Source organism: Pyxicephalus adspersus, chromosome 10 (assembly GCF_032062135.1).
Source record: "Pyxicephalus adspersus chromosome 10, UCB_Pads_2.0, whole genome shotgun sequence".
Lineage (NCBI taxonomy): Eukaryota > Metazoa > Chordata > Amphibia > Anura > Pyxicephalidae > Pyxicephalus > Pyxicephalus adspersus.
Genome location: NC_092867.1, coordinates 51,901,489 through 51,915,239, shown reverse-complemented (window position 1 = coordinate 51,915,239; position 13,751 = coordinate 51,901,489). Strand labels below are relative to the sequence as shown.

The 13,751-nt window shown below is 37.7% G+C and overlaps 1 protein-coding gene across 1 annotated transcript; it reads right to left on the bottom strand.

Moving 5' to 3' along the window:
- Positions 1-3,893: 3,893 nt before the first annotated feature.
- Positions 3,894-9,618, bottom strand: LOC140340018 (glutathione S-transferase P 1-like). Its single transcript, XM_072424956.1, has 7 exons — positions 9,552-9,618; positions 9,200-9,235; positions 7,833-7,945; positions 7,317-7,404; positions 6,723-6,826; positions 5,488-5,595; positions 3,894-4,435 (listed from the first exon to the last, which is right to left on the bottom strand). Coding segments are annotated over exons 1-7 (636 nt in total). The 5' UTR covers positions 9,553-9,618; the 3' UTR covers positions 3,894-4,249.
- Between the last annotated feature and the right edge of the window lie 4,133 nt (positions 9,619-13,751).

Sequence of the window (13,751 nt, the reverse complement as noted above, 5' to 3'; positions counted from 1 at the left end):
CACATGAGTGATCAGAAGGGGCATACCGGTATGAATGGCACATGAGTGATCAGAAGGGGAATAATCTTTCAGAATCTTTTTTTCTAGATTTTCCTTCTTTAAAATTGGGTGCGTCTTATATTCCAGAGCGTCTTATATGGCGAAAAATACGGTATATACTGCTGTATACACTGCATCTGTGTGTCTGTCTCTCAGTACAAGTGTGATACTGTACACGCATTCAGCGAGGGGACCCTGCCTCTGCCTGCGTGTATGTAACACACTGACTGACTATCTAGCTATCTAGCTTTCTAGCTTTCTTTCTATCTATCTATCATTGTATCTATCTATCTAGCTATTATCCAGCAAACAGTGAAACACTCTACCTATCTGAGTACAGTAGGTTTCAGGACTGCACAATACAGTACAATCCAACAATCTATCTGACTAATAGTGTGAGTGTGACACAGTCTACCAAAGTAAAGCACTTTTTTCACTTTGACAAAGAAAGCAGGCCAAGCAGCACAAAAAGTTTGGGGATGCTATCAGCAAACCTCTGTCAGGAGTGGTAAATGCAGGAACACCCTGGCCTTATAGGCCAATGGCTGCCTGTGTGGCATGCAGTGACAGACAGCCAATCGGCTGTCTGCCACAACAAAGATGGAGGGGGCATCCCTGCTCTAATTGGAGGGAACTTTGCATCATGGGGGAGGTCCCCAGTTGTTTGAATGCATTGTGGGAGGTTCGAATTCGGGTATTCGAATGCAGCAAAATTCGGGTCGGGTCCATCCGGATTCGAACGGTCATATTCGGGTCGAACATTAGGACGACCCAAATTCGAACAACAACACTATCCATGGCTACACATGATATTGTCACCCCTCCAAGTAAGAATAAAACCCTATTGAATTCCTGAGGCTGGATGAGAGGTAATACCTCAGGAAATTAAAAAAATGCTTGAATTGGGGGTTATAGAGGAGTACAAAAGTGATTGGTTCAGGCCAATTGTGTTAGTTCCCAAACCAGATGGGAGATGGAAATTCTGCAACGATTACCGTAAGCTGAATCAGATCACAAAGTTTGACACCTCTCCTATGCCCCGGACAGACGAGTTGATTGATCGGTTGGGGAATGCTAGATCCATGACCACCTTAGATCTTACTAAAGGATATTGGCAGATTCCACTGAGTCAGCTAGGAAGAAAACTGCTTTTGTTACCCTTGACGGAGCATTCCAGTATCAAAATATGCCCTTTGGACTATAGAATGCTCCAGCTACGTTCCAGCGGGTGATGGATAAACTACTCTAACCCCATCAAAAATATGCTGCGGCCTACCTGGATGACATATTTATTCATTCCAAATATCTGGGGTACACCATTGGAAGAGGAATTATAAAGCCTCAGGAAAAGAAAGTGAAGGCCATCCAGAATTGGCCATGCCCAATTAAGAAAAAGCAGGTTCACGCTTTCTTGGGGATCGCAGGATCTTTATTCCTCACTTTGCTTCCCAGACCGTTTCCCTGAAAAATTTGACAAAAGGGAAGGAATTGATAATGGTTCAGTAGTCCTCAGAAGCAGAAGCTGCATTTAGGGCATTAAAGAAGGCTTTGTGTAGCGAACCAGTGCTATATTCTCCTGACTTTTCTAAGGAGTTTTTTGGTGCAGACGGATACGTCCAATGTCGGACTAGGAGCAGTGCTATCCCCAGGTTCAAAATGGGGAAGAACACCCCATTGTTTACCTCAGTCGGAAATTAAAGGTCCATGAGTTAAATTATGGTACTATTGAAAAAGAATGTTTGGCTGTGCAGTGGGCACTTGATTCATTGAGGTATTATCTGCTGGGCAGACAGTTTCTGCTAATAACCAATCATGCCCCATTAAAGTGGATGTCCCAAAACAAGGAGACTAACAGGAGGGTTAATTGTTGGTTTTTCAAGAATTTAGTTTTACTGTCAAGCATTGTCCTGGTGTACAGATGGGGAATGCCGATGCTTTATCTCGGGTTCATACCTACTTGGCAGCTTGTGTCCCAACCCTAAGGTTGAAACATGTATCTTTTTATGTATCCTTTTATAATGTATCTTTTTACATCTGTTTGGAGGCTGTAGAAGCTCTACACAGTGCTGAAACAAACCCATTGACCATTCTCCCATTGACTTTAATGGTGTTCGAATTCGATGTTCGACCACCCGAATTTTTTGCTATATTCGAGCGAATAGCTGCCGAATCGAATAGTGAGCTATTCGACCAACACTACTGTCTCAGCTGAAATGCATCCTGGAAAGTAGGCTGGGGATATAAACTCCCACCCTGCTTACTCCTGTGGCTCTGTCTTGGCTGGTGAGCTGGAAAGAGGTCCAAGGGGAACTGGGAACTGTGAGTAAAGACACAGACTTTGTTGCAAAAGATGTATGGTTAGGGCCTTAAAGTCCTGCACAGCACTAAGTTTGGCTGGATTGCTAGTTAAGCGTGTGTTAGTGAGTTAGTGGCCAAGAGGCTGGTCTTTGTTTTTGTGGTTTGTTTTATTTTGTCTGTTTTGTGTGGAAATAGTGTTAAGTGAATAAAACCTTTAATGCACTTTAAACCTGCTGGCCCTGTTTCTTATTTGAATTACCCCCGCTGCTACGAGCAATCTTACAGAATTCATTACTAACAATATTTTGAGAAAATGTCAGGCTTTTTTTAATTTTTTTAAACATGGTCCCACAAGTCCCCCAGACATCCTGTTAGGAGACAATTATCTGGTAAGCGATCCCACCACAGAACAAAGCACCCTGCTTAATCTCTTTATCAGCATTGTTGCAGCGGCAGAGAAGATCAGACAAATATCTGTCAGTCTTTTGCTCTGCAGCCTGTGGCATCTCCGACTTCCGGGGGCTTGCTAAAGGTTAAGACCGTGGCATTAGATTGGGGGACTGGCATCCGGTGAGTACTGGTGCAGAGCAGGGCCTTACACATCTGCCGAAATGTTGGTGATAAAATCATGTTCAGTGACTTTGTTATCAACTTGTACAAGTTGGAACCTCTTTAAGTTGAATTTTAACTTTTACATAGTTACATAGTTAGTCAGGTTGCAAAAATACATAACTCCATCAAGTTCCCTGGTACAATTTGTTCCAACAGGGGAAATAATGTCCTTCCTGATTCCCTGAGACAATCAGATGTTCAGTCTTGTTATCTTTCCTTTTATTTAATAGACAGTTATATTCTGTGCTTATAGAAAAGCACCTAGCTTAAATCAATGTACAGTACCTGCTGAAACTACTTCCTGAGGGAGTCTATTCCACATTTTTACAGTCCTTTCAGTGAGAATCCCTTCCTTATATGAAGCTTAAACTTCTTTTCCTCCAGATGCAAAGGATCCCCTATTATATCTTCAAAAGAAGTACTATTCTGCCCATTGATTACGTCTTCATAACATTTTGTACCTTCCTAATTATCCACTCCCCTATTACCCCCCACCTACTGGCCAAATCCAAAGAGAAAGCATCCTTAGACAAAAACATATTTAAATTTAACAGGAGCATTGCTCATCCTCCTCTCTATGCTGCTCCCTGAAACCAACCAAAGAACCCCTTTCTCTATTCTGCCATCCTATACAAAAACAAATCAATGGGAGTAACAAACATTTTACATTCTTTGGGCATAAAAGCCACAAAAAAAGTATATGGTAATGCTAATTTACCAGACATTTTAAACCTAAGCACTCAATGTAAAGATCAGAAAACAATCCTCTTTTAATTGTTTCCACCATTGTGAAATACAACATAATTATTATTATGGTCATCCTTGGTAATATATTATGTTACAAGGTGGGTAAATTGTCCAATATACTCATGATTATTATTAGTAATATTAATTTAAACAACAATAGCCTATATCACAATCTGTAAAAAGAAAGGTACAAACCATTGTAAAAATGAAAATTCTTTTTATTAAAGACACATTACATCATTTGGAGTTACTAGGTGGTCCAGATCTTTACAATTAAGCTGTTATTGCACCTGATTGTACTCAGTCTTTTATGTTACAGTCTTCTATCAATCTATGGTGAAAGTGAAGTAAAGTACCGTTTGATACGGTATTCACAGCTGCTATCAAGGGATTGCTAGACTGTTGTAACATAGGAAATGGAGCAATGAAGAACTTACAACTTTTTCCATGCATGTGCATTGTTAGTTAGGATAGCAAAAGAAATGACATGGTTTACTCTAAGTAATATGTGAGGTAGCATACTGTGAAGTAAGCCAACATGAAATGGCAGCATTTAGCTTCTCTTTGGAACAATTGGCCTGCTGTTACGTGCCTCAGATTTCAGGTATTTACTGAGGTTGCTTCGTGAAACAATGCGATCTACATATGCAGTGAGGAGGGGAAATGAAGACAAACAGTTTGGGAAGACACTTTGGTTACACTGAATAATGTCCAGGAGGTTGTAGTCAGCAAAAGAAATCTATAGAGAAAGAAAAATATGTGATTTTCAAATCTTGAGCAAATAAAATATTCTCTCTGCGATCCCTATTATATATATATATAGTAACTGTTTTATCCAATAATGTATTTGTAAAAATAAATTCTACATAAACAAATTTTACATTTAAAAACTAATATCATTAAAAAATGTCCTTTCCGCTCCATTCTTAGAGTCTAGAATCTAGAAGTTCTAGACATTGGACCTGGTGATGTTAGAGGTAAAATATTGAATATCCTGTCTGATAATTGGTCATCTCCTTCTGTTGCTGGGAAGGTTCCCTGATGTATAGGACTAATTTCATGTGAGGGGTGTATATTCACTACCCAATCACTTGGATTGACACCCAGCGAGGGGGGTAATTGTACATGGATAAATACCTGGATATTCAGGATAAATATTAACCTTGCCTAGCTCCCCCTGGACGCCCGGGGGAACTGGGGCTTAAGCCTGCGGGACTTTGTGCTTCCTTCCTGGGCTGCCATTCCCCCTAGCTCCCCCTAGCTCCCCCTCACAGAACCCTAGCCCAGCTGGGACTCAGGGCCTAACACACTCTAGGGCCTATGTCTTGGGATTAAAGAGGTAGACTGCCTAGGAGAAAGGTTCCTTAGTCCCTACATTGGAGAAAACATGTTCCTATGTGTGTTTTATTGTTCAGAACTGTCAAAAAAATGGGATTCCACTATTTAAGCAAGGATGAGACAGGAATCTGGGTATCTGTCAAGGCTGATTGAAGACAAGAAATAGCACCTCAGTGAGAGAATGAGAAAACCCAGGATTTGTGGGGTTCTAACATCCTTTTTCGTAACTTCTTTTTCTCCTCAGAACAGTACTACATAATTTATTGTAAGATTAGAGGTCTCCACAATGATTTTTACAATCGGTAACGAGTGCAATAGTTGATTATTTTGATACCCTTCTAAAAGTCATCCGAGCTGTAGGTGTTATGATATACTGTATGTGGTCTGATATATGTAGCCTGGGATTAGGCAATACTCATTGATCACTTTTAATGATGTTGGCTGCTAAATTACCTTGTCTCCCACCAGGAATTTGGTTCCATTAGAATTCTTTGAAAGTACTTTCTCAAATGCTGACAGTTGATTTGGTAGTTCCTTTTCATATTTCTCTTTACCAGTCTCCTGTTAAAAAAAAAAAAAAGACTTTCATAAGAACATAAATATAATAACTTCTATTATGTTTATATATAGTAAATTTAAGACCATTCCCTTGGATATTTATATATTTATTTTTATTTTATAGTCAATAACTATTGTTGCCTGGACACACTCCCAAATTTAGTTAACTTGGCCAGACAGTGGAAACACTGAAAGACTATACAAGTACAGTGCAGGAGAGATTTATCAAACATTCAATATGTAAAAGAGGATTAAAGCCTTAACAGTGCTCAAAAGGTCAGTGCAAGAAAAATCATAGCACTTATAGTGCACCTCTCTTGGAGAAACCAATCATATTTCTCATTTCATTTGAAATGTAACACCTTGTCATTTGCTTAGGGCAACTGTTTATTCTAAATTACAGTATTGGAGGTACTCACAGAGACAAAAATTGGCTACAAGGAAATTTATAAACCTGTTGTCATGCTCCAAGTGCTCCATAAAACAAATAAGCAATGTAATTTTCATGGCACATGGAAGATTATCACAGGCACTAGCTGGTGATGAAACGAAGAATCCTTTGGTGGGTCTGTACTTCACACAAATATAGCACTACTAAAGGCTGTATTTGAGAGTTCACTGAGCTGTAAATCACGAAGCTTGGCCTGTACTCAAAGCCTGACATGATATTTTAGAGGGCTAGTCTGAATTCACCCATATGCCAGTGGTAGCCTTCCACCCAATACTAGCCCAGTGCTAGCCTTCCACCTACCCACACCAAGCTGTGAATGCAGATACACAAAGGGGCCCATGTGCATATCGCCTCCAACTGGAATTGGCACCTAATAAATGTATGTAATTCATTTCCAATGTTACAAGAATTGGGCCTGAAGGTGCAGAAACTGGGGCTGATTTGAGCTCTGAAGGTAAAGGAATTGGGGCTAATCTGAGATGTACAGAATGTTATTGTTTTCTAAAATGCTAGATGTCTAATTCTTGTAAATTGAGACAAATGCAGAACAGGTGGCTGATCCCTACTATTGCTAGTGCTATTATTCTGTAGCTGGTGCTCTTTTTAAAGGTTTTAGTTCTAGTAGCAGCAGAGAAATAAAACCAGGATGTTTTTGATGGTGCTTTTTGCGTATACTTACAAATTCAAAGAACATGAATTTGCTGAACTTCTGTCTCAGGTCTTCTACTCCATCATTCATCATGTCAATGTAAGTGTACTCCACATCATTACTTCCAGCAACATCTTAAAAAGTAGGAAGAAAAAGAAAGGAATGAAATCATAACCACAAGTGTGTGTGTGTCTAAAGTGGCAAGCTCTAAGATCCTAATTCACTAGTGGCAACAATACCTTCCTTATTTTATAAGGCAATAAACATAAATAGATCTCATTTTCATCCCTTGATACCTACTAAGAAAAATACTGGACCAACAAGAGTATTTTTAACTTTTAATGCTGCTTTTCATACCGTGGTCATTACATGACTTTATCTAAATTACGTAATCTATATAAAACTAATTTATAGGTAAAGGTGAGTCATAAAGCTCCATTATGAGCTATAATATCCACTCTGGGTGGGCTCTTTAACCTCCTCCTCACCTGAACCCATAACACTTAACTTAAAAAAAATATTGCTTTTTCTGCTCATGCATTTGAGTAATTTGGTGCTATGATAGACTGTATTTGGAAAAAATTAAACAAACTATAAGTCAATGATATTCAATTATTAATTTACTAAATTTCCGTCCCAGGTATCTCAGGATAGCGTTGCTTTGATACAGAACAAGTTGTCCATCCGTGAACTGAGGTAGTTGTCCGAACACCTGTAAAAGATCATATCAGATTTAGGGGGAAAAAAAATCACTTATTGACAAGCAAAAGAATAGCAGACATTGATGAAACATTAGTGAAATGTTTACGGCAGTTTTCCCACCACCATCATCATTTCGGCCAATCTAGGGTGTTTAGAGCGTTCCCCCAATGCCAATGGCCTTGTTGTTTCCTATGAATGAGGATGCAGCAGGGTGCCTCCCTTCCTTCCTCATCCTCCTTCCTTCCTTTCTATACATTACTTATTCATTCTCACTGTCACTGGAAACAATCATCAATGATCATTTCCAGCATCTTTGCTGGGTTTAAGGTGCTTGATACTTTATAGAAATTAAAATCATCATACAATTCTGCTTCAAAGTAGGTGGTAAAACATCGTATGTGTGTGAGTGTTAAAAAAAAGTTTTTAGAAATAGCTTACTGCCTTATTCTTCACATCACATTTTCCAGAAAACCAGTCAGTCAACTGTACCACATCCTCAGTCCACTGAGCTCCATTATCAGCCAAGAGAAGACGAATCGGCTCTCCCCTTCCTATAGATGAACATACAGTTTTAATAAATGTCAGCTGTTTTTTATTGTTTTCTATAAACACATTTTTCTATTTTTACAATAAAATCAAAAACGCAGTAATGAATGAGTTCAGGCAATCCAAATAGGCTTTGTCTGGAAATATTTGTCTGTACATATTCTTACAGTATACCTAATACATTTTAACATCCATGCATTCTCATCTTCTCATGATTTGTGGGTATTACTGTGTATACAATCATATTTCCACATGATTCTCCTTTCCCTGGTATATTTCCTCCTTGTGAGGCAGCTTTAGCTGTTAAACACATTGAGGATAGATCCATCTAATTTATCTTCTAAGAATAATTCAAAATGTATTTTCTTGAAAATTAGGATTTATACTGTACTGCATGTTGGAAGCATTTTTCTAACACTTAACATAAATAGTTTTCTATCAAATTTTAAAGTACAGCTCTTTGTATGTTAAAATGGATATGAAAAAAAAAATTTTATTCATGTTTGTATCTAACATTATATGAAGGCTAGTTAAAAATCCTAATTCAAATTGCTTTTCAGATTGAACCATTTTTCTTTCCTGTAATAACCTTGTATAATGGCAAAAAATGTATGCCTAAATATTTCAATTAATAGCTAAACATGAATGTTTTAGCTATCTTAGCAGCCCCTGCACACTCTCAAATGATACTATAGCAGCCTTTCTCAGCGTTTTTACCCATGATAAATCCTTGAAGTTATGTTTAGGCCTCACAGAACCCTGTAAAAACCAGTAGGAAAAATTCCCCTCTACATTTGTGGCTAGAATGCCCATCTTTAAAGCTCTAAACTTTAAAGATCAATATTGTCATGAAGCTGGCCCTTCCTCTTGGCTTTGGCCAGAATAATGTCAGTGTCAAACAAACACCAGTGGGACCCAGAAAAATGTTGGTGTCAAACACTAGTGGGACTAGTGTAGAAATTATTGCTAAAAGGGTATATACCATTTAATGTGCTCAAGAGTATACCTACTCTTTCCCACAGTACATCATTACATCTACTGACATTTTCTTCAATAAATGCTTCAAAGGTAAAATTTTTCTAATGTTTTTATTGAAATGTATCACCTTTATGTAGAATAAGGTTCTGTTGCTTGACTATTCATATATGTATAAGACATATATACTGTATATAAATATATCAGTCCTCAAAAAGTCTGTGATGTTCAGTACTCTGGATGTGGATTATGAAATGCAAGCAATTATAAGATCATTTACTTACCTCTCAATGGGAAATAAGTTAAAGTAAGCTCAGACACTACAAAACAAAACATGTATACAAATGAATCATTAAATATAATGTAAAATGACATGGATGTAAGTAATGTTCTGATTAAAATCAATGTGAAAAATTTGTAAATTTAGGGAAAAGTTGGTAAATTTTGATTAAAAACATTTGTCTATAATTTGAAAATATCATAGGGTTTTTTTCAATTATTCACTCAAAGCAGTTTTCTTATTCTTGTCATACTGACATTCTATGCCTGATTATACAAGTTACAATGTAGCTTGGCTATAGTCAAACAAGGAAAGTTACCAGTCATAAACAGCAAGAGAAGTAAAGAGTTACTTACTATTGATTGTCCAGGAGGTGCACAATTACTAGTGTAAGATCTCCCGACTGACTACTCTGAGTCTGTGCCAAGGATTTTTATAGAGAACAAACACTGCTGAGTCATTATGATTTCTACAAACAAAAGGGCGCGAGGAAAGGAACACACAAAACCTTTGCATAAGGTAGGCAATGCACCGGTTTTTCCTGTTTTATGGTAGATTTAAAAATGTAAAATAAGAATGGTTAAGTGTTAAATTTCAAAGTTTTCTATGCTGACTGCAGAAGCTTCAGGTAACATATGTAATCAGTCGGTAAATTGATAATAGTATTAAGAATTAATGCAGCTTGAATTGCACATGTCTCCATTTCATATGCAGCATATGATAAGGCTACTGGTTACTGGCTACTGGTTAGGATTGCGGCTATTTTACAGCTTGAGGACATATTCACATACCTTTTTTTATCTGCTAAAATTCAAAAATGTTATACATTATTTTAAATAAGCTACTTTTACACTAAAATGGAACTATTTTAGTGATGCAGCACACCACAACCACAAAAAGAGTACTTACCCCAACAAAGGGTAAAACTGCTAATAAAAATTATTATTTTGATGCATTTGGTATATTTTAGTGGTATTTTATGTGTGTACATTTTTTTAAACCTATTTTTAATTTGTTTATTGGTGTTCCTTGGTTATAAGATAACATTTACACATTGTAGTACACATATTTGGTTAAGTGTTTTGGAAAAATGTTCGTTTTTATTGTCACTAAGGCAAGGTTTCTCAATCCAGGTATTATGATACCCTAGGGTATCGATAATAAGCCCTCAGGGATTCAGTGGAACTTCCATGTTGCTGCAGATGTATATCTGCCCAACAGTTAAAGTGCCTTCGGTTTGTAAATGCTGTACCTGTATAAATACCCCTAGTTTCACTGATTCTGCTAATGCTGAGTCTAAAATTCCATTTCCTGTAATTATAGAATTGTGTGGTATTAAAGAAACTAAGCTGTGTTTCCAATGGCAGCAGTGTGCTATGGTAGCACTACTCGAGGAAAGTACTACTACTACTGAGGCAAAAACCTACCAATGGAAAAGAAAATCTCTCTCCCATTAGGAGACCAGCAAGCCTAAATATTGGTCACTGATTCCTGGCATTCCTGATAAGGTCACATTATGCACTGTCTATTTTTGATAATTGGAATTCTCATGACAATAGCAGTACATATTTTGTACAGGCCTAGTCATTTAGCCTATTTTACACTTCCTACCTATCATATATACCTACTAACGTGATAGAAAATAAACGTGATAGAAAATAGTGTTGACATCTAACTACAGTTAGGCTAATTTATTGTGCCTGTCTTGTTCTTCAGTTGAAAGTATCATATAGTGATGATAATTATGCACTGTAAGGCCCTGGTCAGCACCAGTCCCCCAATCTAACACCACAGTCTTCACCTTTAGTAAGCTGCAGCTTAGCCTCGGGAGACTCGTTGCAACTATCTTTTTGCACTCGGTTGCCCCCAGGCAAAGGATAGTGTGTGGGGATGGCAGCAGACCAGGAGCTCACAGATAAACAGCACAAAAATACCAGGTAATCCAGAATCCAAGCCAAGGTCAAACCGTGTGATCAGTCCATCAAGCGAGGTACAAAGGGAGTAAGTAAAGGCAGAGTCGGAGTCACAGGCAAAGGTTGGTCCAGGTTTAGTACAAACGAAATGTCAGGAAATAGGCAAAGGTCAGCAACAGAAAACCACACCATAATCTCCCCAGCACAGATTAGCCCAGCTAACACTACAACAGGTATGGAACATTGGGAGCAGAGAGGCTATAAAACCCCAGCAGCCAATGGCAAATCAGGAACTACTCTGCTCATTAGTCTTAGCACAATTCCTTTCAGCTGCACAGTCAGAGAGCAGGGGATGCAGAGGAACTATTACATCCAAAGGGAAGCCGGGGATGCACAAGCTGCAGAGAAGAGGAGTGACAACTGTTTGCCTGATCTTCCCTGCTGCTGCAAGCGATTCTGGCTAAGAGAATAAGCAGGGTGTGTTGTCCTGCCGTGACCGACAGTACAGGATCTCTGCCTACATGAATGTCTCCTACCATTAACCAATTAACCTATCATTGCTTATCATACCATGTCAAAAGGTAGGATAAAAGTGCAGCTTTTTGAAAACATAAAAATAAATGTGTGGTACATTTTTCTATATTTATCCACAGCTTTCTATGCAATGGCATTGTTTAATTATGTGCTATAGCATTCCAGATTTGTTAATATTTGAGTCTGCAACTAGTAATGGAAGCCATGGCTACCTTAACCAATTCCTTTAAAAAGGGCATTTATTATTCACAGTGTATAGGGGAACATTTTTGAAAATCCTGTAACTTACTTATTAGTTAATGTACATTGAGCATTTACTTCCACAGTGCCCAGCAGAAAACTAAATGTGTTTTGTGTGCCTTATTTTGTTTTGATTGGTTTAAAATTGAGTTTTGTAATAAACATCAAAACAGAATAGGTTAGTGGTAAGTGTGATATTGTCATTAAGATATTTACTGAAGTACAAGGATTTTTAAATGTGTTGTATTTGGCTTACTTACTTATCACATTACCTACTCATGTTATTTGTATATCATATCATCATGTTATTTGTATATCCTGTTTAACAATATTGCTCCATCATATTGCTGGAAATTAATGTTAATTTTTCAATATAGCGTATTTTTGAAAAAAAAAAAGATATTTACAGAACTATACCTTATTGTTTTATTTTTTATTGGTATTGTGCTTTACAACCAAGGCTCATGGTCCATGGTACAATGTGGTGTTTTGTGTAGATAAGGATAGAGGATAAGGGTTCTAGGACTTTATCTACAGAAAATAATAGCATGAGGAATAATTGCAATCTTTTGAGTAATTTCCAGACACAAAAAAGTCTATCTTTTCAATGAAACACTTTTACAATCTCAAAACAAGCTGTTAGGAGACACCTATCTGGCTGGCAATTGCACGCTGTTTTCCACCGCAGTATCATACCGTTTTTTTTTTGTCCATCAGTGTCGCTTGCAGCAGCAAAGAGAACAAAGAAATAGCAGCATCTATGTTTCCTTTTAACAGTGCAGCCTGAGATGTATATGGCTTCATCCTGCCCTGCCATTGGCTACCAGGACTTTAAAGCTTGTCTAATCACTGTCACCAATTGCCTGTTGTAGCATTAAGCTTACTGACCTGCTCCTGGTGTGTTTATTTGTTGGATTTACTGATTTAAACTGTTTCCTGATGGTGATGCTGCCTAGACTGCCCTTTGCCTGTGACCCTGACTCTGTTTTGTTTTAACCCTTGAATACCGTGTTCTGCAGATGGATTACCTGTGTATGACCTCTGTGCAAGGGCTTGCTATAGATGAGGATTGAGGAACTAGATTGGGAGACTGGCATCTGGTGAGCTCTAGTGCTGGCAGGGCCTTACACAAGCACAGTCAGAAGGAATAGAAGCAAGCTTTTAGGTGGCAAAATGTATAGCCTAGAAAATCGTCAGTAGGTAAGAATGTATTAATGCCACTATAGAAAAATATAAGAAAAATAAAACGCTAAAACCAGAAGCAGTACAAGAACTTGAAAATTATTTATTTCCAAACCGTAAAGTCAAAGAAGTGATGTCATGTGATATACTAAAAACAAAAGCTTCTTTATTCAGGTTGATGACTCAAGAAATATTACTAATGCATGACAGGGCAAGATATAATGTATGTTTATCTGTGTATCTCAAAGCAAAAGAAACACAGAGATGTGCTGGCATCTGTACTGACTGTGCTATGAGTCCTATCTTTTAAAACCAAAAAAAAAAACTGAATTAAAAGACTTTTAGGAAAAGTAGGGCAAGAAAGTAGGAAAAGAAAAAAAAGTAGGGCAAACTTAGAGTAGTGATATTTATCCATGCTACAGTTAGGTCCATAAATTTTTGGACAGAGACAACTTTTTTCTAAATTTGGTTCTGTATATTAGCACAATGAACCTTAAATGAAACAATTCAGATGCAGTTGAACTGCAGACTTTCAGCTTTAATTCAGTGGGTTGAACAAAAAAATTGCATAAAAATGTGAGGAAATAAAGCCTTTTTTAATACAATCACTTCATTTCAGGGGCTCAAAAGTAATTGGACAATGGACTCAAAGGCTATTTCATGGGCTGGTGTGGGCAATTCCTTCAT